The sequence below is a fragment of the Mandrillus leucophaeus genome, unplaced genomic scaffold, assembly GCF_000951045.1.
Source record: "Mandrillus leucophaeus isolate KB7577 unplaced genomic scaffold, Mleu.le_1.0 Scaffold172, whole genome shotgun sequence".
In the NCBI taxonomy this organism is placed as follows: Eukaryota; Metazoa; Chordata; class Mammalia; order Primates; family Cercopithecidae; genus Mandrillus; species Mandrillus leucophaeus.
The window spans coordinates 3,096,578-3,122,699 of record NW_012101721.1 but is presented as its reverse complement, the minus strand read 5'-3'; the positions used below and the strand labels follow the sequence as shown (position 1 = coordinate 3,122,699).

Sequence of the window (26,122 nt, the reverse complement as noted above, 5' to 3'; positions counted from 1 at the left end):
GGGCTTCCACTAACCGGTATCCCCCAGCCTAGGTCTCTAGTCCAGACCTGTTCCCCCACAGTGGTGCTGAGGCTGTGGGTGGGGAGGGGGAGTCCAGGGGCTCAGGAGGGGGGACCCCTTCCCCTTACCTGGGAAAGAGCAATCTGCATTTCTTCCCTCAGAAGTGACTGCTGACACCGGGGCCAGACCCACAGCCTCACACCCCGTTCCCCTGTGCACCTGGGCCTGGGATGCAGGAAAAGCCATTTCCAGTGAGCCCAGGAGGTTGCCATCGTCCATGGCTCCAGGCTCCTCTTTGCCCCCACAGTCCTCTCTGTTTCTCCTCCCCCTCATTTTTTCCCTCTCCACAGACCCTCCACACCCCAGGCCCAGGGCTTGGAGGTTTTGCCCTCCAGACAGCGACTGCCTGTCTGTCTACCCACTCCCACCCTCTGCAGCCCAAGGTCTGCAGCTGCCTGGCCTAGGGCTTTGGGAATGCGGTCTCTGTTTCCTCTGTCCTCTGCTGAGGTAGCCTCCTAAGCCAGAGTACATAAGGGTGTTATTCAGTAACTCTCTCCTTTCCCCTTGGATGTAGGAAGGAACAGGTGCACCTTCTTTCCTCCCTCTTCCATTTCCACACTGCCTTTTCGAAATGGCAAGAGATACTAAAAGAAGGCTCAACCCCAAGTCACAGCCTGGCCTTTGCCTGGAGGGGCAGGGGCAGGTGGCCTACGTCACCAGCGTCCTGGAAAGGACCCTCTTACCCACTCAGTCCCAATTCCTATCCAACGCGAGTCACTCCGATAGGCTGCTTTTGAGAGGCAAATGAAAAATACTTTCTTCTTCCCCTCTACTTTTTCATTGAAATGCTTCACATCTCAGAAAAGAGGAAAAAGTGATGTGTTTAAGACAGCAGTGTCTCACCCGCCATCAAGCCTGATAAGGAATTGTTAAATTTTAATTAGACAATTTGATTCCTTCAAGTGCCGAAGTTTCAGGGAAGGCAGCACCAAGACTTAAACTGAGACAGAAGCACAGGAAAGACGTTGCTGGGGTTTATGCTGCATCCAGGGCTTCTGTCCCCCACCTTTCCAGCTCTGTGCCCCAGACAAAATAGAAATGAGGTGGTGGGAGAGAGAGGGAGGGAGGGAGAGAGAAAGAGAAAGAGAGTATCAGAGAAAATCCTCTTCGTTTTCTCTGGACTTGCCAGCTTTCTTCCTGGATTCCAGGCTGTCCCAACAGATTGACCCTTTTCACCCTGCTCCATCAGCCTTGGGACTAAGGGTGGCCACACCTTCCAAGTTTCTCCTGAGAGAAAATATCAGGTTTGGGTGTCAGCCTGAAACTGTTGAGCTTTAAAAGAGCTTTTTAACCTTCCAATACACTTGAAAGAAGCCGTTTCTGTTTATAGGTTGGGGCGCCTGCCAGTTTTGGGGTGTGACTGGGAAAGCAACCTCTTCTATACCTCATCTATATCCCAGAAGGCCCGCCCCCTCCCTGTCCCCTCCTCTACTCCTGGGGGGCAGTGCAGTGGGTGGCCTGAGCAGGATGGCCTGCCTGGGGCAGCCTGGGTGGCCTAGCTTAGCCCTGGGTATCTGGGCTCTTCCAGTACTTCTCAACTTGAGAGCTAGCTAATTTCCAAATTAGGGCACACACAGAAAATAGTAGCATTTGTAAGGCACATAGGGTGAACGGCAGAGGCTGCGGAGGTTGGAAATGCCTGGCTGTACATCCCAGTTGACCTGATATTTCTATGCACCTTGATGCATTCTAAACATCTTGTTGGGGAAGTTCTGCTCTGAAGCTTCTGAAGAGGGCCACTATTATAGAAGGCTGGAGTTAGGTTAGATGTTAGGGAGAACTTGACGGGCAGGGGTCCTGAGCACTAGAATGGATGACTCTGAAAGATATTTCTGTAGATCTTTGCCCTTCTGAGCTAAGGCAGAGCAAAGAGTCCTAGAAACAGCTGAGGAGCAGATGATCTTTGGCTCTTTGATGACTAGTAGCTTGTAGGTCACCACACAAATGCGGTCTTCCCTTACTCCTGGCTTCCACCAGCGCAGCTGAGAAAGAAAAGCCTAGGAGGCCTCAGAAGACCCATGGAACCTTGTCTGCAAGCATCTGCCTGGTGAGGGTAGAATGAGGAGCAGCAATCACCCCCACTTTCCTGCACAGAAAGGTGCCTTAGGGGAGAGGCAGCCACCCCTGGAGTGAGGCCTGGCAGCTACAGGGTTAGATCGTTCATCCTCCACCCAGGAGACACTGTCAAGTAGCTCAACCTGTAAGAGCTGGGAAATCACATTGTCCATGCACGTATTTGGTGCTCATTAAGTTCCTGTTGACTGGGGACTGCGATTTGGAGCTTTTGTCAGCTTTTATGCGTGCTGCAGGGGCCACCTGGGAGAAAGATGGAGATGACATTTGGAGGGTGGTGAGCAAGCTGATCGTATTTTCATAATCCCAAATCAAATGCTTGTTTTTGACAACAACAGATTTTTTAATATAATGTGTCACTTCGTCTGAAAAAAATTTTCATGTGAGAATAATGCACCTCGGGTTATGTATTTAGCCAATCTCCATTTTAAAAAAAGAACAAGAAATGGTGGGACCGTCATGGCAAATACAAGGTGCCATGTGTTATGTGGCTTTGCATTTTCCCTCCACAAGCTCCAGAGTGGACGAAGAACTCACCTGGCTTCTCTGGAGCCAGAACCAGCCCAGCATACCTGGAGCAGCACTGGGAACCTTTCCTCACTCCCCTACCACGAACACAAGCTCCAGCCAGGATGGAGAAGCTCCTCGCTTGTGTATTCTCGTGGGATGCCCCTTGGAGCCCAACAACCTGTGCAGCCCAGAGGCAGATGGACAAAAGGGAGGGATGGGCTGGAGCTACAGCAGGGAAGCCTAGGAACCAGCAGGTTTTCTCAGGCCTCTTGAGAAAATGCCAGCAGAGAAATGCTGGGAAGGCCCTGTATTGTTATCTACTCTGCAATGCACATTCCCCTACCCCCACCATTTTAATGTCTTTGAAATCAGAATGCATTTTACAATGGACGACATCTTGAAGCTCTACTGGTTGGATAGCATTTGTTTTTTCTTTCCTAGTGGTACATAAAATAGTGGTGCATTTTCATTCAATTTTGTCTTAGAGTCTATGAAATGTGGTGATTAGTATGATAGTCATTGGCTATAGCAGCTGGGCTGAGAGAGCTGGATCTTCCAGGCCAGCTGCTACCTCATCCCAAGGGTCACTTGGGTTTGTCCTGCAGCCAGGGCCCAGGGACAGGCTTTGTCTTTTCCTTCCTTTACTTCCTCCCAAGGAATTGGTGGCTGCATCTTGAAATCCATCTCCCTTCATCCAGCCGCCTACTTTTCAGGATGGGCCATAGGAGGCAGTGTGCCCAGGAGAACCTCAGACCCTCGTGAGCTGCATTTGAACAGCACCAGTCCCTTCATCTCACTGAGCCATTGGCTTGTGGTCTGATTGCTTGTTTCATTTCATTCTTTTGCTTGGTTTGATTTTTAAAGTCGACATTCTCGAGGGCTTACCTGTGCCTGGCACATGGCCATGAGTCATCTTACTTAATACTCACAATTGTTGTTACCTCTATTTTGCGTATGGGAAAACTGGGCTCAGGAAAGCCAAATAATCTGGCTGAGGCCCCAAAGTTAGTAAGTGGTAGAGTTGGGACTTGAACCCAAGGTTTTTAGTCCTCAGCTCGAATGTTATACGAGCACCTCTCAGGCTAGAGTACCTCCTCTGTGGCAGTGGATTTGCTGATGTCTGAATTCCTGCTCAGCTTGATATTTATATGGTGAGAGCCAGCCAGGCAACCCCTGCTTGTGAGACATGCCAGCCCCAATTATGTAAGGTGCTGAAGACACGATAGAAACCAGGGCTGACACCAGGTGTTAAAGATAGCCCTGTACCGGCCGGGCTTGGTGGCTCACGCCTGTAATCCCAGCACTTTGGGAGGCTGAGGCGGGCAGATCACGAGGTTAGGAGATCGAGACCATCCTGGCTAACATGGGGAAACCCCATCTCTACTAAAAATACAAAAAAATTAGCTGGATGTGGTGGTGGGCACCTGTAGTCCCAGCTACTGGGGAGTTTGAGGCAGGAGAATGGCATGAACCAAGGAGACGGAGCTTGCAGTGAGCCCAGATTGCACCATTGCACTCCAGTCTGGGCGACAGAGCGAGACTCCATCTCAAAAACAAAAAAACCAAAACAAATAAACAAAAAGCCCTGTACCAAGGTACTTATAGGGGTTACAGATATTTAGGCATTTGCTATGTTTTTCCTTTTTTTCTATAATATAAATGTACTACATTTGTATTAGCAACAAAAAACAACAAGAACAACCAATAATAAATAATAGATTAGAAAATCAAATGCGTGAGGCCTTTCTCAGAACTTGGGTACAGGGACTCTCCCTCACCCTGCAGAAGTAACCAGCACTCCAGAGAATGAATGCTCACCCTCAACCCCACCCTGACCTGCAGTGCTCACATTTGCCATCTACATTGTGCTCATAATTTTAAATCCTAGACTAGGTATGGCTCATGCCTGTAATCCCAGCACTTTGGGAAGCCAAGGCAGGAGTATCTCTTGAGGCCACGAGTGTGAGACCAGCCTGGGCAACATAGTGACGAGACCCCCATCTCTACAAAACATTTTTAAAAATTAGCCAGGCATGGTAGCACATGCATGTAGTTCCAGCTACTTAGGAGGCTGAGGTGGCAGGATCAATTGAGGCCAGGAGTTGAGGCTTCAGTGAGCTATGATTGTGCCACTGCACTCCAGCCTGGGTGGCAAAGTGAGATTCTGTCTCTATTAAAAGAAAATTAAATTCCAGTTTACATCCTCCCTCCTCCAGGAAGTTCTCCACAAACACCCCAGCCACACACATGTACATATGCTCCTGAACATCAACTGTAGTGGACACTGTGGAGTGCCGCCCAGATCCCCCTGCAGGACCACAGCCCTCATCTCCAACTACTGGGAGTGTTGGCAACTGACAGTTCTGGGCAACTGCCCACTGCTGAGGAGAGATGCCTCTTTCAAGGCCACACTGCTTTCCCTGGGACAGCCGCAAGCTATGACATCTATGAGAGGGGATTAAAGGCCCTACCCTGTTGCCCTCATTTTGGCAACTGGTAGGGTGCCCTGTGGGGTTGCCTGATGCCTTTGTAGTGACTTCTCCCTCTGGCCTGTCCTGCTTCCTCACTCCTTTGCGCATCTTGATCCTGAGAGCACTACCCAGTACATTTCCCGCAGGCTGATTTCCTCTTCAGAGTCTACTTCTAGGGACCTGTATTAGTCTACTCTGGCTGCCGTGACAAAAATACCACAGACTGGGTAGATTAAACAACAGAAATCTATTTCCTCACAGTTCTGCAGGCTGGGACATCCCGGATCAAGGTATCAGCAGGACTGATTTCGCTTAAGGCCTCTCTCTGTGGCTAGTAGATGGCTGCCTTCTTGCTGCATTCCCACATGGTCTCTCCTCTGTGCGCGCATCCCTGATGTCTCTTTTTATGCCCAAAGCTCCTCTTATAAGGACTTCAGTCAGATTAGGTTAGGGCCCACCCTAAGGGTCTCATTTTAACATAATCACTTCTTTAAAGGCCCTGTATCCTAATACAGTCACATTCTGAGGCACTGGAGGTTAGGACTTCAGCATATACCTTTTGTGGGTTGAGGGAAGAGCATAGTGCAGACTGTAATAGGACCCAGCATACAGCACCTATGGCACCCTCAGGTACCTTTCAAGTGGGAAGGGGTTTTCTTCCCAGCTGCACTAACAGAACCTTTGAATTCAGCAAATGTCTGTTGAGTACATACTGCCCGCAAACCACAGTCAGGAGTTGGAAAAGAACAAGATGGTATGTTTTTTTGTTGTTGTTCATTCCAAGAACAAGAGGAGGAATGAGCAAGACAGGTTGTAACTCTTGTGACGTCTACACCTCAGTGAAAAAAAGAGACTCCTAAATAGGTGTCTCGTGCAGCACTGGGGTGTGTTTCAGTGCTGCAGGACCCTGCAGAGGATGGGTGATGGCTCGGGCAGGAGGACATGGGTGGATTCTAGGGCAGGAGGATTCTGGGCAAGACTCGCTTTGAAGGATGCATAGGGACTGGAAAAGCAGAAGGAAGGAAAGTGAAGGGAAGAGTTTTCCACATCCCTTTCTCATTTGTAAAGTAGGGATAATAATTAGACAAGATCAGGCATGTTCCAGGTAGTACGGCCATAGACAGAGAAAATAATTAAAAGCCTCTGACGGTTGTTTTGAAGATAAATGAGACAGTATATCAAAAAACTTAGTGAACTATAAAACCTTTTACAAGTATATGATGCTATCAGCAGCAGCAGGGAGTTGGGGGAGAAGCTGAGAGCGATGATCAGGATGGGGGCAGTGAGTGTGCCTCACATGCCTCAGGCCCCTGACACTGCTTTGCACAGTGCTTTATGCCCAGCAGGTTCAATAGATGCTGATTGAGTAAATGAATGTCAGAAGCAGCCCAAGGCACCTGATCAATACATACATGCAGGCCTTCCGCTGTGGGCTCCAAATGGGAAGAGGGCCCAGTTGGCTTTGTAGAATACAGCATCAATATGACACATGCTTCATTACCTTAGAACTAGAAGATTTGCTGCATGGTGGCATTCCATGTCACCCCACATGGAATTAGGCACTTTGCTTTTCCCCAAGGCTCCAGAGTGATGGTGGTGGGTAAGACATGATCCATACTCCTCTACCAAAGCTGGAAGAGTGGGTGTGTCAGACAGGGATGAGAGTGTGGAGGTTGGGCAGACCCTCTTCCACTATCCCTTCTGACCCACTGCAGGAGGTGTGCCCTATTCATTGATTGGACATGGCATCACATTCATCCCAAATGGCATCAATTGGCGGTTTTCGGTTTGGGGTAGCAAAGTACCTGGAAGTCACGTGCTTTGTATGGAATGCCTTGGAATGCAGATAAGTTTAATTCTATTGTGTAAAATATGAAGACTTTTGTTAGCTGAAAAGCCAACTATATTATCCGTGCATTATGCTTCAGTCACAACCAAAATTCAGGCTGTCAAGTTCATCAACTCCTGATGCCTCCCAACTCTGCTCCTGAGCCCCTCTGGTCCCTTTTCTCTGTGAATATGCCACACCAGCCTCCCAGAGTCCCAGGCAGAAATCCTAGTGTTACCCTCGACTCCTTATCTCCCTGCTTGTCCCGTACCCACTTTTGCCCCACATCTATGCAAGGACCAAGGACCATGAAATTGACTTCCAGTTTAACTCCTGATTCTGAACAGGTCTCTCCATCCTCATTCCCACTATCTTCATTCAGATGACCACAATTTCTAACCTAAATTACAGCCAAAACGTCACTCCCCTCTGAGCTCTGTTCTACATCATACACCTTTCTAGAACACCAGTCCAATAGGGTCATGTCTCTGGGCCCAACCTCTCAGTGACTTTCCAGCTGACAAGACTCAATCTGGCCTACAAATGTCCCTGCGGTTTAATTATCCTCAACATTACTGCCATACCCTACATTTTTGGCCAAGCAGAATTGCTGTTTGATGATTTGGGACCATGTCATATTGTCTCTCTGGAACACGCCCCGCCTCAACCCCTCTCATTTCGCAGGCTAAGTTCTCCTTCTACTTCATCCCAGATGATACTTACTTCAAGACACCTTTCCCCTCCATGGGATGAGATGCCCATTCTGCAGGGCTCTCACTGCCTGCATCCTGCCAAACCTCATCATCTCTTATCTGGATTCCTGCTACAGCCTCCCAGCTGGTGTCCTGCTTCCACTCTGGGTCCCTCCTCTTCGTTCTCCACAATGCTGTCAGCATCACCTATTTGAAAGGCAAATCAGATCATGTGGCTCCTGCTGCCCTTAGGATCAAGTATAAACTCCTACCATGACCTTTATGGCCCTCTATGATCTTGCCTATTGCAACCTCCCCAGACTCAACCCTTGCCAGGTCCCTCCGCATCCGCTATCCAGAATCTCTTTCAGGCCCTCTACCTGTTCTCTACCTCTGTGCTTTGCATATACTGCTTCCAATGTCTAGACCTTCCATTGACTCCCAGTTCTTTACCTGGCTAATTCCTACACATCCTTCAGGTGTCTGTCTGTTGAACATGACTTCCTCTAGAAAGCCTGAATACCTGAACTTCCCTGAATTCCGTGAATACCTGAGGCTATGTATCTCTCTCCCTGTTCCATTTCCTACTAACTATCACCCATAGATGTAATTGCTTGATTAATTGGCTGTTGCTTCTCCTAGAATGTGATCTGCAGAGCCATGTATATTTTGTTCCTGCTTATGTTTCTAGAACTATATAAAACAATGCTTAATAAATATTTATAGAATCAAGAATGAATGAATACCCATTTCTGTTTCGATGACTGGAAGGTAGCAAGCCTGGTTCACTCAAGTGTATGGGGCATGGGTCATGCTTAAGAAGTGTTTGTTAAATGAATAAATAAATGATGGATCAGCTCTGTTCAAGCTCATCTTATTATATGTTTAAAAAAATTTGTGCTTGCTCATTTGTCCTACTAGCTGTAAAAACTTGCTAGCAAAAGAGTGGCAGAAGGCCCAACATTTTAAGAAAATTCTTAGCCGTAAACCTTAAAATCCCGAGTTGGAGAATTCTCATTATTAAATGCCAGGAGTTGGTCTTCTCCCTGGAGAGCTCTGCAAGAGGCCCACCCACTGACACCCTGTGTCCATTTTTCCTGGCCAGAGCCTGGCCACCCAGTGGCTCCGCCGCCCCGATGGATCCACTGAATCTGTCCTGGTACGATGATGATCTGGAGAGGCAGAACTGGAGCCGGCCCTTCAACGGGTCGGACGGGAAGGCAGACAGACCCCACTACAACTACTATGCCACGCTGCTCACCCTGCTCATCGCGGTCATCGTCTTCGGCAACGTGCTGGTGTGCATGGCCGTGTCCCGCGAGAAGGCGCTGCAGACCACCACCAACTACCTGATCGTCAGCCTCGCGGTGGCCGACCTCCTCGTGGCCACACTGGTCATGCCCTGGGTTGTCTACCTGGAGGTAGGTGGGCTCCCCGCTTGCTCCAGCACTTTCTCCAGCAGGGCCCTGCCTTGGACACTGGGGACTCTAGCTCCCCACTGGCTTTTACCAGTGAGTTTCCTGGTAGTTCCCCAGGTGATTTTTCCTTCACTCTGGGCTTACTTTTTCTCCTTTTGAAACGGGTAGATTGTTTCCTTAGTAATCACAACTACCATTTGTAAAGTGCTTGCTAAGTGCTGGGCCTCATGTAAGGACTTTAAATATAGCATTTTCCTATATAACCCTCACAGCAGCTCAGAGGCTGGCATTATTGCCACCATTTTGCAGTTGATAAACCAGGTGGTCAGAGAAGTTAAGTGACTGCTGCAGCATCACACGCTGGCAAGTCCAAGCTGGAACACTGGCCTCAGAGTTAGTTCCTTACATCATATTGGAAATAGGAGTAACTGGCGAGGATCCCCAAGGAGGGGCGTGTTTATGCTCCCAGGCCCCTGAAACCTTCATTCCCATCTCCCCACTTCAGAAACGGGGCTGCTGCTCTATGCTCCCCACATCACCTCTCCTTCCCGCAGCTTATTCTGGGGCCCTGTCCAGGACCTCCAGGTAGAGGCTGCCATGGACTGTGCTGTAGCCCTTTTGTTAGGAAGAATTGCATAGTCACTCGTTTCTTGGCCCAGCTCTGCACCTCAAAATGGGGAGTAGGCAGCACAGTCTAGACACTGTGCTTGATGCATTGCTGACACAGACCCAGTGAATAATCTTGGTAACCCTGGGAGTCCATGTTACTCTTCTCACTTTACAAAACAGGAAACAGGCTGGGCACAGTGGCTCACGCCTGTAATCCTAGCACTTTCGGAGGCCAAGGCAGGCAGATCATGAGGCCAGGAATTCAAGACCAGCCTGGCCAACATGGTGAAACCCCATCTCTACTAAAAATACAAAAATTAGCCAGGTGTGGTGGCACACGCCTGTAATCCCAGCTACTTGGGAGGCTGAGGCAGGAGAATTGCTTGAATCTGGAAGGCGGAGGTTGCAGTGAGCTGAGATTGCACCATCGCACTCCAGCCTGGGCGACAGAGTGAGACTCTGTCTCAAAAAAAAAAAAATTAAAATTTTAAAATTAAAATTTAAAAAATAGGAAATAGAGGTTTTGGAGAAGAAGTTGCCTTTCTTCACCCAGGTCACAGGGAGAAATGCTGTTAGAGAAATCCCAAAGCAGATATTCTTCTCCAGGAAGACACCTTCAGGGCCAGCAAGCAGATGTGGGAGCATTTAGGGATCATCAGTGGGCACAAGCCGGATCCTGCCGCTTTCTCTGCCTGGCTTTCTAGGGTGGCCTGTCCAAGGCTGAAGCAACCTGGGAGTCTGGGTGCATGGGAAGGCATGGGAGCAGGCATTTAGAAAAGTGCCGGTGCTCTGCCCACTGAACCGTTACCTTCCTGTCCCAAGCAGAAGAGGAATTGACCAGTGCCTCTGAGGCCATCCCCGCCTGAGAGGGAAGGGGTTGTTGAAAGAAAATGCCAAAGCTTTGTAGGTTTAAACAGAGGAGACATCTAGACGAGCAAGCTCAGGTGAGGAGGCGAGACTGGGGGAAAGTGGCTCACCTCCCTGTCCCCAGGCCCCCAAGGGGCTCGTGCGCTTACTGTTGTCACCACCACCCCGACCCCAAGGGAGCTCTGATCCGTCACCCCTTGGCTTCCTTTACTACAGCCAACGCAGGCTGCAACTTCCAAAATGACCTAATTGGATATTAAGGAAGAACCAAAAGGAAACACAAATACAAAACCACTTAAAAATATTCAGTTGACACAGGCCCGGAGTCCAGTTCCCCCTGGATCCATGTTTATGAGGGCCCCTAGACTCTGTCTATGCCTTCTTAATTCTTACACTTGATCCCCTCCTTCTTCTCTCTTCCAAAGGAGGTCCTAGATCTCAGACCATAGGGAAAAATGGCAGAGCAAACAACCTCTCTGTGCCTCAGTTTCCTCATCTAGAAAATGCAGATAATAGTATCGTACATCATAGCATTGTTGAGGATCAAATGAATTGATGTATGAAAAGTGATTAGAATGTACATGGCTCACAGTGAGCACTACATAAATGTCAGCCATGGTGATGATGATTAAGAGGAAGATGACGATAGATATCCAGCACTGCTCCACATAGGGAGGACTCCTCGTTCCTCTTCACTGCGCCATGGGATAAAGAGGAAGGAGAGAGTACTCCCTATGTTCGCCCCAGGCAAGTAGGTACCCTCTTCCCAAAGGAATGTGTGTTCTGCCCGGGGCTCTGGGCATGGCTTCTGTTGGCTGCCAGACCCCCTGTCCCTACCCAGATACTTGAGTAGAGACAAATCCGTACGTGGGCTATAGGGAGTTCTCAGGAACCTGTAAGTCTTTCAAACAGATCCTTTAAATATGCTTGTTCACCTTATTTTAAAGGTGAAGCTGAGTGTGTCAGGGGAGGAGGGTGCAGAAGCCGTTCTCACAGGGCAGGGCTCAGACTCTCCCACAGCATCTCATCAAGCTAGAGCTGGGCACTGAGCCTTGTTTAATGGACATTATCTCAGAGATTTGTCCCTAGAGAATGTCCCAGGTGGCATCTCACCTTGCCCTGACGTCCTGTCAGTGCACCCTCACAACCATGCACTGTCCCCTCTTTATGTTCTTGTCATCCAGACTTTTTCCTCCTGTTCCATTTCCAGCAATGCCATGCCAGCGCCTGTCTGGCTTAGGACTAGGTGTGCATTATTTATCTTGCTCAGTGTACAAAAAGCACACTGGTTTTGGAGTAAGAGGACCAGGTTCAACTCCCAGCTCTACTCCTTTTATCTAGATGCTATGGGAAGAGTTCCTGATGTCCACATGTGCCATTCCATGTCAGCCTCACAACCCTTTAAAGACGGGCTTCCTGTGCGCATTTATTTTCTAGATGAGAACAGGAGACTGAGAAGATGAACAAAGATCTCAGAGTTATTCATTCAGTCAGTCAGCATTGACTGAGCACTCTGAGGTCTTACCCCAATCTTTGTGCAATGGGCTAAGGTACTGGCCTGTGGGGGATGCAGAGGTTGACAGGGCTCCTACAGTGCAGTCTGCTGCAGGTGACAGTGGAGCAGTCCCCATAGGAGGTGTGGGGCATGTGGCCCAGCATGGGGGTGTCAGGGAAGACTTTCAGGGAGAAGTGATGCTTTAGGAAAAATTACCCAGGAGAGGGAGGGAGGCCCTTGCATTCTCAACAAAGCCACCCAGCAGGGAGAGGGAGTAGCTGGCTGGAGGTATGGAGGAGAGGTGCTCATGTCATTTGCCTCTGAGGCTTACTGTCTGCATTCTAAGACATGAGCATCAAGTGGTTGGAACAGTGCCGACATATGATAAGTCCTTAGTATTATTATAATTATTAGGACTTAGCTGAGCCAGCTCAGGGCCTATACTGCAGGTCTCAGCTTTATGTGAGCAAGAGCATTACGAAATGATGCCTGGGTGCCTGGGGGTATGAAGAAAAGAGCCTTGGGTTCAACTAGCAAACCTGGGACCACTCCTTCCTCTGCTACTAAATCACCAAGTGATCTTGTTCTGTTTTCTTCTCTGACCCTCCCTAGTTTTGTGCACCCTTGAAATAATCATCTTTCCTTTTCACACCTCATGCTTACCAAGTACTTGTCACATAATTATCTCCTATTTTGATAAGCTAGATGGTTCCTTCCAGGACAGCTTAGTAGAGAGCATGGGATGTGATGCTTCAGATTCCAGCTCTGCTGCACACCTGCCGGGTGAACTTGGCCACATTACATGGCCTCTCTGAGCGTAAGCTCCCTCACCTATGAATGGGAAAAGCAAGCCCTTCTTGTAAAAGTTTTAAGAACTGTACATGAGATAAAGTGCCATGCCCACAGTAGATGTTTTATGGACAGTGGCCACCAATGCATTTTCTTGAGTCTTTAGATTAGCAGCCCTAACTACTCTCCAAGGCAGCTTCCCCTGGGACCACAGAGGAAATCTCTTTGTTATTCTGGGCTCCGGAGAGGCCAGTACAAGTAGAGATTTAAGATGCCCATGAAGGCAGGACTGTGTCTGAATTGCTCACGACTGTGTCCAGGAGCCTAGGATAGAGCCTGGCACACAGTAAGTTGCTCAATAAGTGTTTGTAGGAAAGAAGGATGGCAGAGAGGAGGGAAGGAGAGGAGGAAGACAGGGAGGAAGGCCCTGATATCTCAACCTAGATCCCCAGGGAGCCAGTGAAAGCGGCTCCCAAGTACCAGTCCTAGGAGGGGCTTCAAAGTGGGATGTAAACCAGGTGGCGCTGGTTCCCTGCCCAGTGGTACCCTAAAGGTACACTCTGTTTATGCCAGGAAAGCCCTTTATGTGCCCTCCTGCCTCCACCCCCAAACTAGACATCCAGCTGTCAGCTCCTGCCCACCTGGTCAGCGCAGCAGCACAGGGAGCCAGGAGAGGCCCTAGTACGGGGCCCCCATGTGAGCCCCTGGGAAGACAGTGCCACATGAGAGGCTGGCTGTGTTCTGGGGCAAGCTGCTGTTTCTGCCACACGAGATGACAGCAGCTGCATTGCCCATCATTGAGCTTAAATGCCAGCGTTTGGTTGGATGACTAGGAGCAGAAGAGAGGGCAGTGATCAGAATGAGCAAGGTTATAATTAGCCCTGCTGCCGAGCTGCGCAGTGACACACAGTCTGCCCTACTCCAGGCTGCGGGAGGGGGCTTTCCTGCTCCCCTCTGCTCCTATTGATAGAAGCCAAAGGTGCATCTCCCTGTCCTGACTCCATCCTCAGGGAACTGGGGCTGCTCCAAGCTTCCCGAGTGCTAGCGACAGTCTGCCATGTGTGCCTGTGTGTGAATGGGTGGTATGAGGTGGGGGGGCGGTGTGTGTGCATGTGTGTGTGTGTGCCTGTGTGCATGTGTGTATGAGAAACGTGCTGCTGCCAGGAGCTAGACTCTCCATTTCCCATCCTACCAAGGACACAGCTCATCACAGCAACCCCTCTGCCCACCCCAGCCCACTCGGGCGTTCCTCGAGCACTAGCCCAGATCTGCCTTCTTTCATTCTCTGGGTATAAGAAGGAACAGAAATTTCTTCTCTGTTTCATGGAGAGTCTTCATCTTCACCATTATTCTTAACAGATAATTTTGGGGCCCTGACTCTGCCATGTACTGCGCCTACCACTGAAGGGCTTGCCTGGCGCAGCCAGAGCCTGGGCCAGAGCAGGACCAGGAACTGGGCCCACAGGCCTTGGGGAAATGACTGCACTTTTCAGAGGCTCAGTTTCCTCACTGGTTCTCAGTTTCCTCATGGGCATTCTAAAATTTTACCTGGAATCTAATTTACAGAGGTATGACTGAGTGACAGCACAGGGAAGCCAGTGCCATTGGGAAGAGTTTAACGTGATGCACAATATCCGTAGAAACCAGGTGCTCGGCCTGCCATGTGGGGTGCAGGGGAAAGCAGCAGGCTTAGGTAAAGAGGCAGAATCAGGGGCGAGGGAAAGCCCAGGCCACAGCCCTGTTGGGGATCCCACAGGAAACTCAAGGCAGGGCAGATTAAACAGCCTAGGGGGCTGGGCACGGTGGCTCTCGCCTGTAATCCTAGCACTTTGGGAGGCCGAGGTGGGCCAATCATGAGGTCAGGAGATCGAGACCAACCTGGCTAACACAGTGAAACCCCGTCTCTACTAAAAATACACAAAATTAGCCAGGCGTGGTGGTAGGCGTCTGTAGTCCCAGCTACTCAGGAGGCTGAGGCAGGAGGATGGCGTGAACCTGGGAGGCGGAGATGGCAGTGAGCGGAGATCGCGCCACTACACTCCAGCCTAGGCGACAGAGCAAGACTCCATCTCAAAAAAAAAAGAAAAAAGCAACCTAGGGTTGGTTGGCTAGTCTCAATCATCCTGGCAGGCTTTGGGCTACAGGGGTGATCTCTAGTTGTCTCTCTGGTACCTGAGATAATTTGGGACAGAGGAAATATTGGCTTGATGTGTGTGTGAGTTGGAGAAACAGGGTGGCTGGCTTGCATTTGAGAGGCATCCTTCCAAGTCAGTCACTTTCTGTCTTCAGGAATTAACTAGCTCTGGGACAGGAAGTCTCTCTGTGGGTCTGCAAGGCTCCGAAGTGCCAGCATATCATGAATGGAGAAAATAGAAAAATATAGTCAACATAGGTGTCTCTGTGATAAATGGATGCCAAATACACAAATACAGAATCTAAGAAAACACACAGGGTTAACAAAGGTTGCAGAGATTAAGGTTGAAAGTTGAGGCCCTCTGTATAAGTTGGCTGTCTTTCTTCTAGCACAGTAATTGGCATTAAGTGGTCTTACGTATCTGGGAAAAGACGAGCCAGGGGCAAGGGCCTCAGACACCCATGGGCATCATGCCCCATACCCCAGCTGGATGCCCACAAGACTCGCAGCTGTCTCCTGAGTCTGTGGCCTCATCGGCTCCAGGAGTACCAGGCTACAGGACCTAAGCTAATCTCCCGCTCCTGCTGTTCATCCATTATGTTGCTTTATCCCCAGGTGGTAGGTGAGTGGAAATTCAGCAAGATTCACTGTGACATCTTCGTCACTCTGGACGTCATGATGTGCACAGCGAGCATTCTGAACTTGTGTGCCATCAGCATCGACAGGTGAGCCCAGCCAGGGTGGAAGAGGTTGCTCTGGCCACTCACCATTCCCTCTGCCCCAGCTTTTCTCAAAGCCAGACTGTGTCTGGTGTCTGTGGTGCTGTGCAGCTGGCTGTGTGCATGTGGGTCCATGTGTTTGTGTGTATGGGCGTACATGTGTGTATGTTTGGCTAGGGGAGCACACACTCCCTAAAGAGAAGCCATCTATGGGCAGTGGTGCTGCCAAGCATATTCAGACAGCGACTGGTATAAAAAGGAAAGACTGTGATTCTGATGGAAGCCCTAGCTCTATCACATCTCACTCATGTGACCTTGGGCAGATCATGGACATTTTCGGAGCTCTCAGTTTCATTTTCTAGAAACCTACACTGATGACACCTGCGGCCCAGAGCTACAGTATCTGGTTATGCATTTTATGTCCTTGGCACATGGCCAAGGGTCCCAGGCCATGCACACCTTGCTAAGCTGCATCCTTGGAGGCTTCCACTAATTTGCACAGATATGACCCTACCTCCCTCACAGCATTCTTGGAAGATGAAATAAGTTAATGAATGAGAAGTGCTGGGTAAACAAATGTGATGAAGGATTGTAAACAAATGACATTGTTAATTCCTACTAAGGCTTAAATCTTGCTCTGAGGGGCCTGGCTAACAATTTATCAACAAACATTTCCACCTTTCATGGGCTCAGCACAAGTGCAGTGGGTACAGTTTCAAAGGTGCAAAGATCCTCACCATGGTTCTTTGAAAAGCCTGAAATCCGAGTGGGGCTATTTAGAATAACAGATATGAGCCAAGAGTAAACAATAGCTCACCAGTAATTAAGTGTTTGGGCTTTGCCAACTGTCCTTGCCATCTTTGTTTGGGGACAGGAGGGAGGGTTGAGTTAGCATCTCAGGCAAGCTTCATAGAGGTGTGTCAACTTTTTAGCCCCAAGGAGTGAGGGTGCCTCTGGTGTGTGCATGTTGTGGAGTGAGGGGTCCCTGGGCCTGCACCTCAGATTCAGGGTCCCCCACGCTTGCAGGTACACAGCTGTGGCCATGCCCATGCTGTACAATACGCGCTACAGCTCCAAGCGCCGGGTCACCGTCATGATCGCTATCGTCTGGGTCCTGTCCTTCACCATCTCCTGCCCACTCCTCTTCGGACTCAACAACACAGGTACGTTCTGCTTTTGTTTGCCTGGGGCTCGGCTGGCCCTGGGCCCCTGCTCCCTCAAAGGGCCCTGAGGGAGCAGAGTCCCTGGCACAGATATGGGTGGAGGCCCAATGGGGACCAATCGCCACCCTGGACTGAGTCCAGGCTACGTGTCCTGGGCCAAGCCCAATTCAAGAATCGTCCTAGGTTGGCAGAGAGGAAACTGTGGTCCAGGACACAGTGGAGTTCAATGAGGAGTGGGGATAATGGTTCAGGGGGATGACTGGGAATTTTCAACTTTGGTTATTAAGTTGAAGAGGCAAGACATGCTTCACAAACTGCATGTGTATGTATGTGCACACGCACACGGGATGGGGGAGGCTTGCTGGGCTTCCATCTGCCCCTGACAATGGTATTTTTGTAATGAAGTTGCAGCCCTCAGGGCCCGCTAAACCCAGGCCAGGCCTGAGTCACCTGGAGCAGGAAAGCTAGAAGCAAATAGGAGGTGAGCTGACCGCGTGCCCATTTCTGTGGGAGGCAGAGTTAGGAGTGTCTCAGACAGAGAGAACAAAAGCCCCCGACAGCGTGGAACTTCCTCTCATCAGGGAGGCAAGAGCGATGGCAGGTGTGCACCTCTGGAGATCGTAACAACATAGGATACAGTGAAGCCTTGAAAATGTGTGGTTCAGTATCTATTATAAGCATCACAGGAATTCTAAGTGGGAATAGCGCTAAATATACTTGGATTAATGCAGGAAGGCTCTGAGATAGAGGACAGGCATGTGGTAGACCTGGAGTGCACACAAACATATGAAACACATAGGAACACAAGTGAGTTCAACAAACAGAGCCAAGTTATCTTGCTGCAAACATTAAAAGGTGGCCGACCTCTCCCAAGACACAGGTCAGACTAAGATGATGGTTTACTCTTTTAAAAGTTTTTTTGTGTCATTCCTTCTGGATACTCCAGCTTCACTTTTTATGCCCAGACATGGCAAAACTAATGACCAAGTAATGAGGGAATAGTAATGGAAAGACTTGGGAGCAGTCCATCATCATAGCTTAGGTTTTTGCTCACAACATGTTTTTAATACTCTGGTTTCTGCTGTGCATTTATATGTATCTAAGATGACCAGGCAACCTTAAACATCTAGTCGCATTCATATTCTCTGTAAAATCGCTCCTCATTTCTGGAAGGACATGAATGGGCTCTTGTGGAATTATGACCCAGTGGGCCCGCTGACTCCCTGCCCGCCTGGGCTCTCCCTCCCCCAGACCAGAACGAGTGCATCATTGCCAACCCGGCCTTCGTGGTCTACTCCTCCATCGTCTCCTTCTACGTGCCCTTCATCGTCACCCTGCTGGTCTACATCAAGATCTACATTGTCCTCCGCAGACGCCGCAAGCGAGTCAACACGAAGCGCAGCAGCCGAGCTTTCAGGTCCCACCTGAGGGCTCCACTAAAGGTCTCAAGACACCCCCCCACCAACTCCAAGTGTCCCCACCTAACCATTACCAAGAGGGTTCATCCTATGCTCAGGTGGGGGCTTGGGACACCTCAGCAAGGGTTAGGTCTAGGCTAAAGGAACTCCCAGGAGCTGGGGAAGGGCAGATTTTGAAGGCATGGACCTCAGCAGAGCAATCTGAGTCTCCAGGAGAGGGAGGCAGGGTCCATGACACTCAACAACAGGGAGAAGTCTTTGGTTGGAGATCTTTGTGACTGAAGGTGGCAACTCTTGCTTGGTACCCCCGTGGGCTCCTCGCTTCCTCTTTTCTGGTTTCTCTGTCTCATTTTAGCTCCCTCTGACTCCTCCATCCTCTTTCCTTTACCTTCCATACTCTCTGTCCTCCCCTCCAAACACACATCCCTTTTCCTGACTTTCTCTCCACTATGCCTCTCCTCTGCTGCTCTTTCATTTTCCCCCTGATGTCTTGTGAATTCTCCCCTTCACTCAGTCCTTCACAAGGAAGACAGTGTGTGGGCACAGAAGGAACAAGAGCTCTTGGGTTAGACACATCGGGTTCAGATCCTGTCACTGCCACTTTTTTTGCTGAGTGACCTTAGGCAAGTTGCTTAAACTTCTCTGAGCCTGTTTCCTCATCTGTTAAATGGGAATCAAAATACCAGCCCCACAGGGTGGTCTTGAGGATTCCATGTGAGAAGGGATGTGAGTGTGCCTAGCACAGTGTCAGGCCCTTAGCAGGTGCTCCGTAAAAAACAAGGTCCTTGTGTCCCTCGTCCTACCTACCACTGTTTGTCTCATTCCAGCCTTCTCCCTTGCCCCAGCTGCCTCCTCTGGCCCCACCCTACTGATCTCTGAGCCCTTCTGCCCAGTCTGAGTTCCATGGACTGCTGCACTTTGGGTTTCTCTCCCCCGCCATCCCCACCACCTTGTGTGACCCATGTGCTGGCTCACTCCACAGGGCAACTGTACTCACCCCGAGGACATGAAACTCTGCACCGTTATCATGAAGTCTAATGGGAGTTTCCCAGTGAACAGGCGGAGAGTGGTAAGTGCTCAGGCCAGGGACCCAGAGCCAGGTCTTTCTGTCCCTAAGGAAGCCCACTGGCCATGGTTCTGAGACCTCAGAAGCTGGCCAATGGGAGAAGCACCCCCAGAAACCCCCACCTTGCTTCAGCTGAAGGCAGACTCACTGTGCACACCTCCAAGCAGACATGGAGTGAGACACCTTGGTTCTGCAAGGCATGGATGTGTACAAGAAAACGGTTGGCCATACCAACATAATAAAAATGATAATAATGGCTATTCGCATTTCTCAAACATCTACCATATCCCTATTATCTCATCAAATCCTCACCTCGACCCCGGGAGGTAAGTCTCTTTGATCGAACCGATCTTCAGTTGACAGAAGAGGAAACAGGCTCAGAGAGATTAGGCAACTCACCCATCTCAAGAGTTGGTGATACTAAGCCCAGACCTGTGTGACTCTGAAATCCACACCTGTGTTCTTTCCACTGACATGAGCTGCCTTATGGATGGGCAGGTTCTGGGGGAGGACGGAATAGAGCAACTGCAGGGACTGGTGGTGCAGCAGTCTGTGTACATAGAGCCCTCAGGTGCAGAAGCACAGCAGACCCCCGCCTCTGCCAGGTGGTAGCTGTACCAGGATGCAAGCAGCAGGCATTCCATCCTCCAGAGGGATGGAGAACAGGGCCAGAGAACCCACAGAGGGCCACACACAAAATCCAGGTCAGGTGTCCTGCCTTCACCTGCACTGCAAGGACAGGACTCTAAGAAGCTGTTTATGAGGCAGATGCTAAAACAGAGCCTCAGAGTCAGGACCAAGGCAGCAGCCCAGTTATGCCACCTGGGCACATAGTGAAGCTGCACTTCAGAAGTTCAGACTAACACCTCCAAGGCCTCAAACAGGAGAACCTACAGAAGAACCCAGGAGGTCATGAGTGGATCCATGCCAGGGCCCTCTAGGTCACCCTGGCAGGGAAGATGTGAGGCCCCAGGGGTCAGCCCTTTGGCACCTGAATCAGTCTATCCAGAAGAATATGGAGCCCATGTGTGTATGCAGGTGCAGATACCCATGAAGTGGGAGCACTGGGCCCCTTGTTTGACAGGGAGAACAGGGGTGGCTGCCCTCTTTGCAGTTGGAACATGAGTTTCTGGAGGCAGGGTCAAACATCATCAGCTCTTGACCCCAGCAGCCAGTGCGGCACCTGGCACTTTGCTAACAGTAAGTGTTGCTCAGGCCATAAGAGATAAGTCCCTGGTACTCAGCCCCGGCAGAACAGAGGTGGGGTATTAAGGCTGCATGAGGATTGCCATGGGAAAAAGGACAGGGTCAATCCTGCCAGGGCTGCCACGGGTCCTGGGTCCCATGCCTCAGTGACATCCCTGCTTCCCTGGCAGGGTGACCCTGTGGTGTCTGCAGGAGTCTTCAGAGGGGGAAAGGGAGGGGCCAGTGAGATGGGAGGCTGATGCCTGGAAACTGGTCCAGCTTTACCCAGAGCCCTCTGCCTCTGGTGCAGGAGGCTGCCCGGCGAGCCCAGGAGCTGGAGATGGAGATGCTCTCCAGCACCAGCCCACCCGAGAGGACCCGGTACAGCCCCATCCCGCCCAGCCACCACCAGCTGACTCTCCCCGACCCGTCCCACCACGGTCTCCACAGCACTCCTGACAGCCCCGCCAAACCAGAGAAGAACGGGCATGCCAAAAACCACCCCAAGATTGCCAAGATCTTTGAGATCCAGACCATGCCCAATGGCAAAACCCGGACCTCCCTCAAGACCATGAGCCGTAGGAAGCTCTCCCAGCAGAAGGAGAAGAAAGCCACTCAGATGCTCGCCATTGTTCTCGGTGAGTCGGCCCTGGCTGCTGGCCACAGCCCCGTCTGCGAAAGGTCCCATTCCCTGCCACGTCCTTCCTAACCATGGCTGCAGGATCATGGGGCTAGCGTTTCCTCAGGCACAGGCCAAGCCCATTGACATACAGACAGCCCTATTAGGTATGTTCTGTACTTGTGCTCACTTTACAGATGGGCAAACAGAGGTTTAGAATGGTTATAAAACCTGACCAAGAGGACTGGCGGTTTGAACTCAGGCAGTCTGACTCCAGAGTCTGGGACTTTGATTAGTCTGTTATGCTGGCACCAGAACTTCATGTGTCTGTGTGCCCAGGAAAGTCACTTTCTCTCTCTAGACTCCTCATCTGTAGAGTAGGTTACTTCTCAGGGTTGTCGTGACAATCCGTTGGTGAAAGCATTTTCTAAGCTACAAAGCACTCTCCATATGTGTCATTATTATGGTTTTTATTACTATTGCTCTTGTTGAGGAATTGGGAAATTCAGTTCACTTCCCTCAAGCAAGATTCCATGGGACCAGAGCTGTGAAAAATGAAAGGGATGTTGGGGAGTGGCCCCCAATCTAAATGAAAAGCAGCCCTGTCCACAAAGCAGGATTTTTCAATAGAAGTCTAGAAAACCACGTGGTAAAGGTCAAAACCCAAAAGGTGGACTGATATGGGTGGCTGGGAAAAGGAGGGACCCCTGTGACTCTGTCTTCCAGGAAGCACCTGAATCCCCTTTGACTGCCTGATGATCTTGGGGCATGAGTGGGGCAGCTGTTACCTCCCTTCTTTTATGAATGATGGCACTTGTTTCCGTGGGACCACTCATGATCATGGGACTGGGATGTGGTAGGCTGGGATTGGAGCCAGACCCTCTGCTGCAGTCCACAGGGGCTCGGCCCTGTGGCCCTACTCTTCCCAGACACCGTTCAGCCTCCAGGGATGCCTCCTGTGCCTGTAGGGCATTCCATGTACACACTGCTTCCAGGCTGAATGTCACACCTGCGCAGGAGGTCCTGGAAAAAGTGCACCTGAGTTAGGTGAACAGAGCAGGTAGGCGGCCGCCCTGGGTGAGAGGGCGTGGTTCAAGGCAGGGATGAGCAAGTGTGTACCCACCAAGACTAGGGAAATTGGGAGAAGGCTGGAGCAAGATCACTTGGGGACCTGGATAGACCGGAGTTCAGCTCTCAGCTTCGCTGCTCAAGAGTGAGCGACCTTGGGTATATTGCAGAGTTGTTGGGAGCGTTTTTCTTACGTACCTCATGAGGATGCTATAAGAACTAAGTGACATTGGTCTATAGCCCTCAAAGATGACCTGGAAGTAGAGCAGATATTTCCATTTCTACTGGCTAACCTGGGTCAGAATGGTAACCTTTTGGATTTATTGTTAAACCATGTACCCTTTCCTAAGAGGTGGGAAAGGGACAAATGAGGAAAGTGAGGCTGAAGGAGCTGAAGGGATCCTTCACTGCAAATGGGTGTCAGAGGCAGGTCTAGGATCCAAGACCGGTGGATCTACAGTGCTGCTGTGGCTACAGCCCGCCGTCTTGGCATAAGTGCCCACGCACACTGGGTGCGGCTGTTCCCAGCCGTGCCTCCCTGGCCCTGGGGACCAGCCTGACCTTGCCCTCTCCCCCAGGCGTGTTCATCATCTGCTGGCTGCCCTTCTTCATCACACACATCCTGAACATACACTGTGACTGCAACATCCCGCCTGTCCTGTACAGCGCCTTCACGTGGCTGGGCTATGTCAACAGCGCCGTGAACCCCATCATCTACACCACCTTCAACATTGAGTTCCGCAAGGCCTTCCTGAAGATCCTCCACTGCTGACTCTGCTGCCCGCCCGCACAGCAGCCTGCTTCCCGCCTCCCTGCCCAGGCCGGCCGGCCTCACCCCTGCGAACTGTGGGCAGGAAGGCCCGGGTGGACCAGTCTCCTCTTCACCCTGGCAGGCCCTGCAGTGTTCGCTTGGCTCCGTGCCCCTCACTGCCCGCACACCCTCACTCTGCCAGGGCAGTGCTAGTGAGCTGGGCATGGTACCAGCCCTGGGGCTGGGCCTCCCAGCTCAGGGGCAGCTCATAGAGTCCCCCTTCCCACCTCCAGGCCCCCTATCCTTGGCACCAAAGATGCAGCCGCCTTCCTTGACCTTCCTCTGGGGCTCTGGGGTTGCTGGAGCCAGAGTCAGGGCCCAGAGGCTCAGTTTTCTCTGTTTGTGGGGCTTGGCGTGGAGCAGGCGGTAGGGGGAGATGAACAGTTCACACCCTGCAAGGCCCACAGGAGGGAAGCAAGCTCTCTCGCCGAGGAGCCAGGCAACTTCAGTCCTGGGAGACCCATGTAAATACCAGACAGCAGGATGGACCCCAGAGATTGCCAAGCCAAAAACCTTAGCTCCCTCCCACACCCCAATGTGGACCTCTACTTTCCTGGCGAGTCCGGACCCGCCTCATCCCGTTACAGCTCCCCAAGTGGTTTCCACATGCTCTGAGAAGAGGAACCCTCATCTTGAAGGGCCCAGGAGGGTCTATGGGGAGAGGAACTCCTTGCCCTAGCCCGCCCTGCTGCCTTCTGACGGCCCTGCAATGCATCCCTTCTCACAGCACTTACTGGCCAGCCTGGGGCCTGGCGGGGAGGTCAGGCCCTGGAACTCTATCTGGGCCTGGGCTAGGGGACGTCAGAGGTTCTTTGAGAGGCTGCCTCTGCCACACTCGGACGCAAAACCACTTTCCTTTTCTATTCCTTCTGGCCTTTTCTCTCTCCTGTTTCCCTTCCCTTCCACTGCCTCTGCCTTAGAGGAGCCCATGGCTAAGAGGCTGCTGAAAACCATTTGGCCTGGCCTGGTCCTGCCCTGAGGAAGGAGGGGAAGCTGCAGCTTGGGAGAGCCCCTGGGCCCCAGACTCTGTAACATCACTATCCATGCACCAAACTAATAAAACTTTGACGAGTCACCTTCCAGGACCCCTGGGTAGAAGGGAGCAACGCCACTTCCATGCTTGGCATTCAAGTGTAGCGAGACCCCTGTGTCTGCAGGGTCTAACTCAAGGGAAGCCAGGTCGCCCCCACTGCTCCACCTCCTCTGTTGCAGCTCCTGCTTCCTCTGAAGGACCTATTCTTTGCCCTGTCACCCACCAGGGAAGAGAAGGCTCTGTGGAAAAGTGGCCTTGGATGTACTGGCATTGCCTGTGTCTGCCTGTGTCCCTTGCCCTGTCTTCTGTCCCGTGTCAGGATCCCCTTCCTCTAGGGCAGGCTGGGAGAAGCAGGGAAGGCCCTGACCACTGCGGCCTGGACAGTTCTCCCTCCTCTCAGCCTCCAGGCGGGTCCCTAGCTCCAAGTCTTCTGGGGCCACAACTTGGTACTGCCCTGACAACAGAAACTTGACTTTCTACAAATGAAGTGTAAATCAACCCAGTGAGGGAGGAATATTCTTACCACCTTGAGAATAACTGTAGTGATGACAAACAAGGTGCCGGCACCCACGGGCTCAGGCTCTGGGGAGCTGTCAGGGCGTAATTTGCATGCTAAATACAATATTTTTAGCACCAAAGTTTGGAGCACTTAACTTGCCCTGAACAGTTAATTATGGACTTTGATCTTCTCCCTGAACCTAAAGGTAGTGCTAAGCCCTGGGTGAGGCTCCTGTCCCCAGGAGCACCCTGATTCTGGAAGGTGAGCAAAACAGGTCCCTAGTCTAACTCAGGGAGACCAATGACTCAGTGACCATCTCCTGGGGAAAGCATCAGGTCCCCAAGGGGGCTAGAAGCCCCAGGGACCCAACCCATCCCCATTGCACACATACCATGCTCAAACTCTATGAAAGATCTTGACCCAGATGGATGCTTAAAAGTACATCCCACGATTAGGAATCTTATGAGGGTATACAAGCTTATCAGATGTGAGGATTGGAAGAGATGACAAAGAGAAGCAGAAGAAAGAAGGAAGGGAGGGAGGGAGAAAGGGAGGGAGGGAAGGGAGACCCAGAGCAGGGTGAGAAGAGCATTGACAGGGAGCAGAGGGGAAGAGGGCAGGGCAGGGGCGGGAGGCGGGGCAGAGGAAAGTTGCCCACAGTTGTCACGAGGCTTCATGTCTTTCTGCCAGACAGCAGATTGACAGCTAGAGTGGGCAGGGGGAGGGCTGGGCTCCACCCTCTCTCCCCTCTCAGCACTTCAGGGGCAAAGAAATGGGAGGAGTAGGACCCGACACGACACGGGAACACAAGGTGGAAGGGGGTGGCCCAGGCTCTGACTCTCTCCAGAGAGGTCCTGACGATGGTCTCTTGCTCTTGACGACAGGGTGGAAAGGAAGCCTCCAGTTTTCACTCCTCTTTGCCTTTCCCTAGGTTTCTGTCTGTGCCTGTGCCGCTCTGTAGAGTGCCTTTTAATCAAAGGATCATTCATTTGCCTTTACAGCAGATAGAGTCTGCACCCTTGCCCCCTGCCCTGCCCTTTCCTAGAGTACAGCCCAGGATCACCACCTAAGGGCCAGGCACAGTGGGGCACTTCGCACATGTCATCTTAGATGGGAACCGAAATCACACAGTCACAAAGGAGCAGACCCAGAGGTGACTGCAAGTCTTCAAGGCTTCAGGCCCTCATTCTTCCTCCTGAAGCACTCTCAGATGGCCCTGGGCTGGGGAAGGGTCCTGGGAATTAGAAGATGAGTTGTTCAGCAGGCTAAGAAATTGCATTGCTTCATCCACCTATCTGCTGTCTTCCTCAGGGAATACTTATTGAGCAATTCTTGTGCTTCAGGCCCTGGGTGAGGTGCTGGGATTAAAACAGTCAAGAATGGTCACCGGCCCTGCCTTCGTGAGTTCAGTCTAGCGGGATCACAACAATGTAAGACTCCGTTTCCCCCAAGGCAGAGCCCAGGGAGGGCAGACAAAGCACAGGCACACGCTGTGCACTTCCAAGGCACCCTTCTACTAGACGACGTGTGACACAGCAGCCTTGGTGTGCCTTGGCCTTGAACAATGAGGTAGGGCACCAGTGGGGGCAGGAAGA

At 51.1% G+C, this 26,122-nt stretch overlaps 1 protein-coding gene across 1 annotated transcript; it reads left to right on the top strand.

Moving 5' to 3' along the window:
• Positions 1-8,449: 8,449 nt before the first annotated feature.
• DRD2 (dopamine receptor D2) lies at positions 8,450-24,090 on the top strand. Its single transcript, XM_011977022.1, has 7 exons — positions 8,450-9,055; positions 15,562-15,671; positions 16,692-16,828; positions 18,080-18,270; positions 19,229-19,315; positions 20,808-21,135; positions 22,763-24,090. The coding sequence occupies exons 1-7, from the start codon at positions 8,771-8,773 to the stop codon at positions 22,954-22,956; spliced, it is 1,332 nt and encodes a 443-aa protein (XP_011832412.1). The 5' UTR covers positions 8,450-8,770; the 3' UTR covers positions 22,957-24,090.
• The last annotated feature ends 2,032 nt before the right edge of the window (positions 24,091-26,122 follow it).

Bases quoted from the DNA above. Each gene is read 5' to 3' on its own strand.
- DRD2 (XM_011977022.1), top strand. From the start codon at position 8,771: ATGGATCCACTGAATCTGTCCTGGTACGATGATGATCTGGAGAGGCAG. The intron at 16,829-18,079 runs GTACGTTCTGCT...TCCCTCCCCCAG, and splicing joins CTTCGGACTCAACAACACAG to ACCAGAACGAGTGCATCATT. The intron at 19,316-20,807 runs GTAAGTGCTCAG...CCTCTGGTGCAG, and splicing joins CAGTGAACAGGCGGAGAGTG to GAGGCTGCCCGGCGAGCCCA.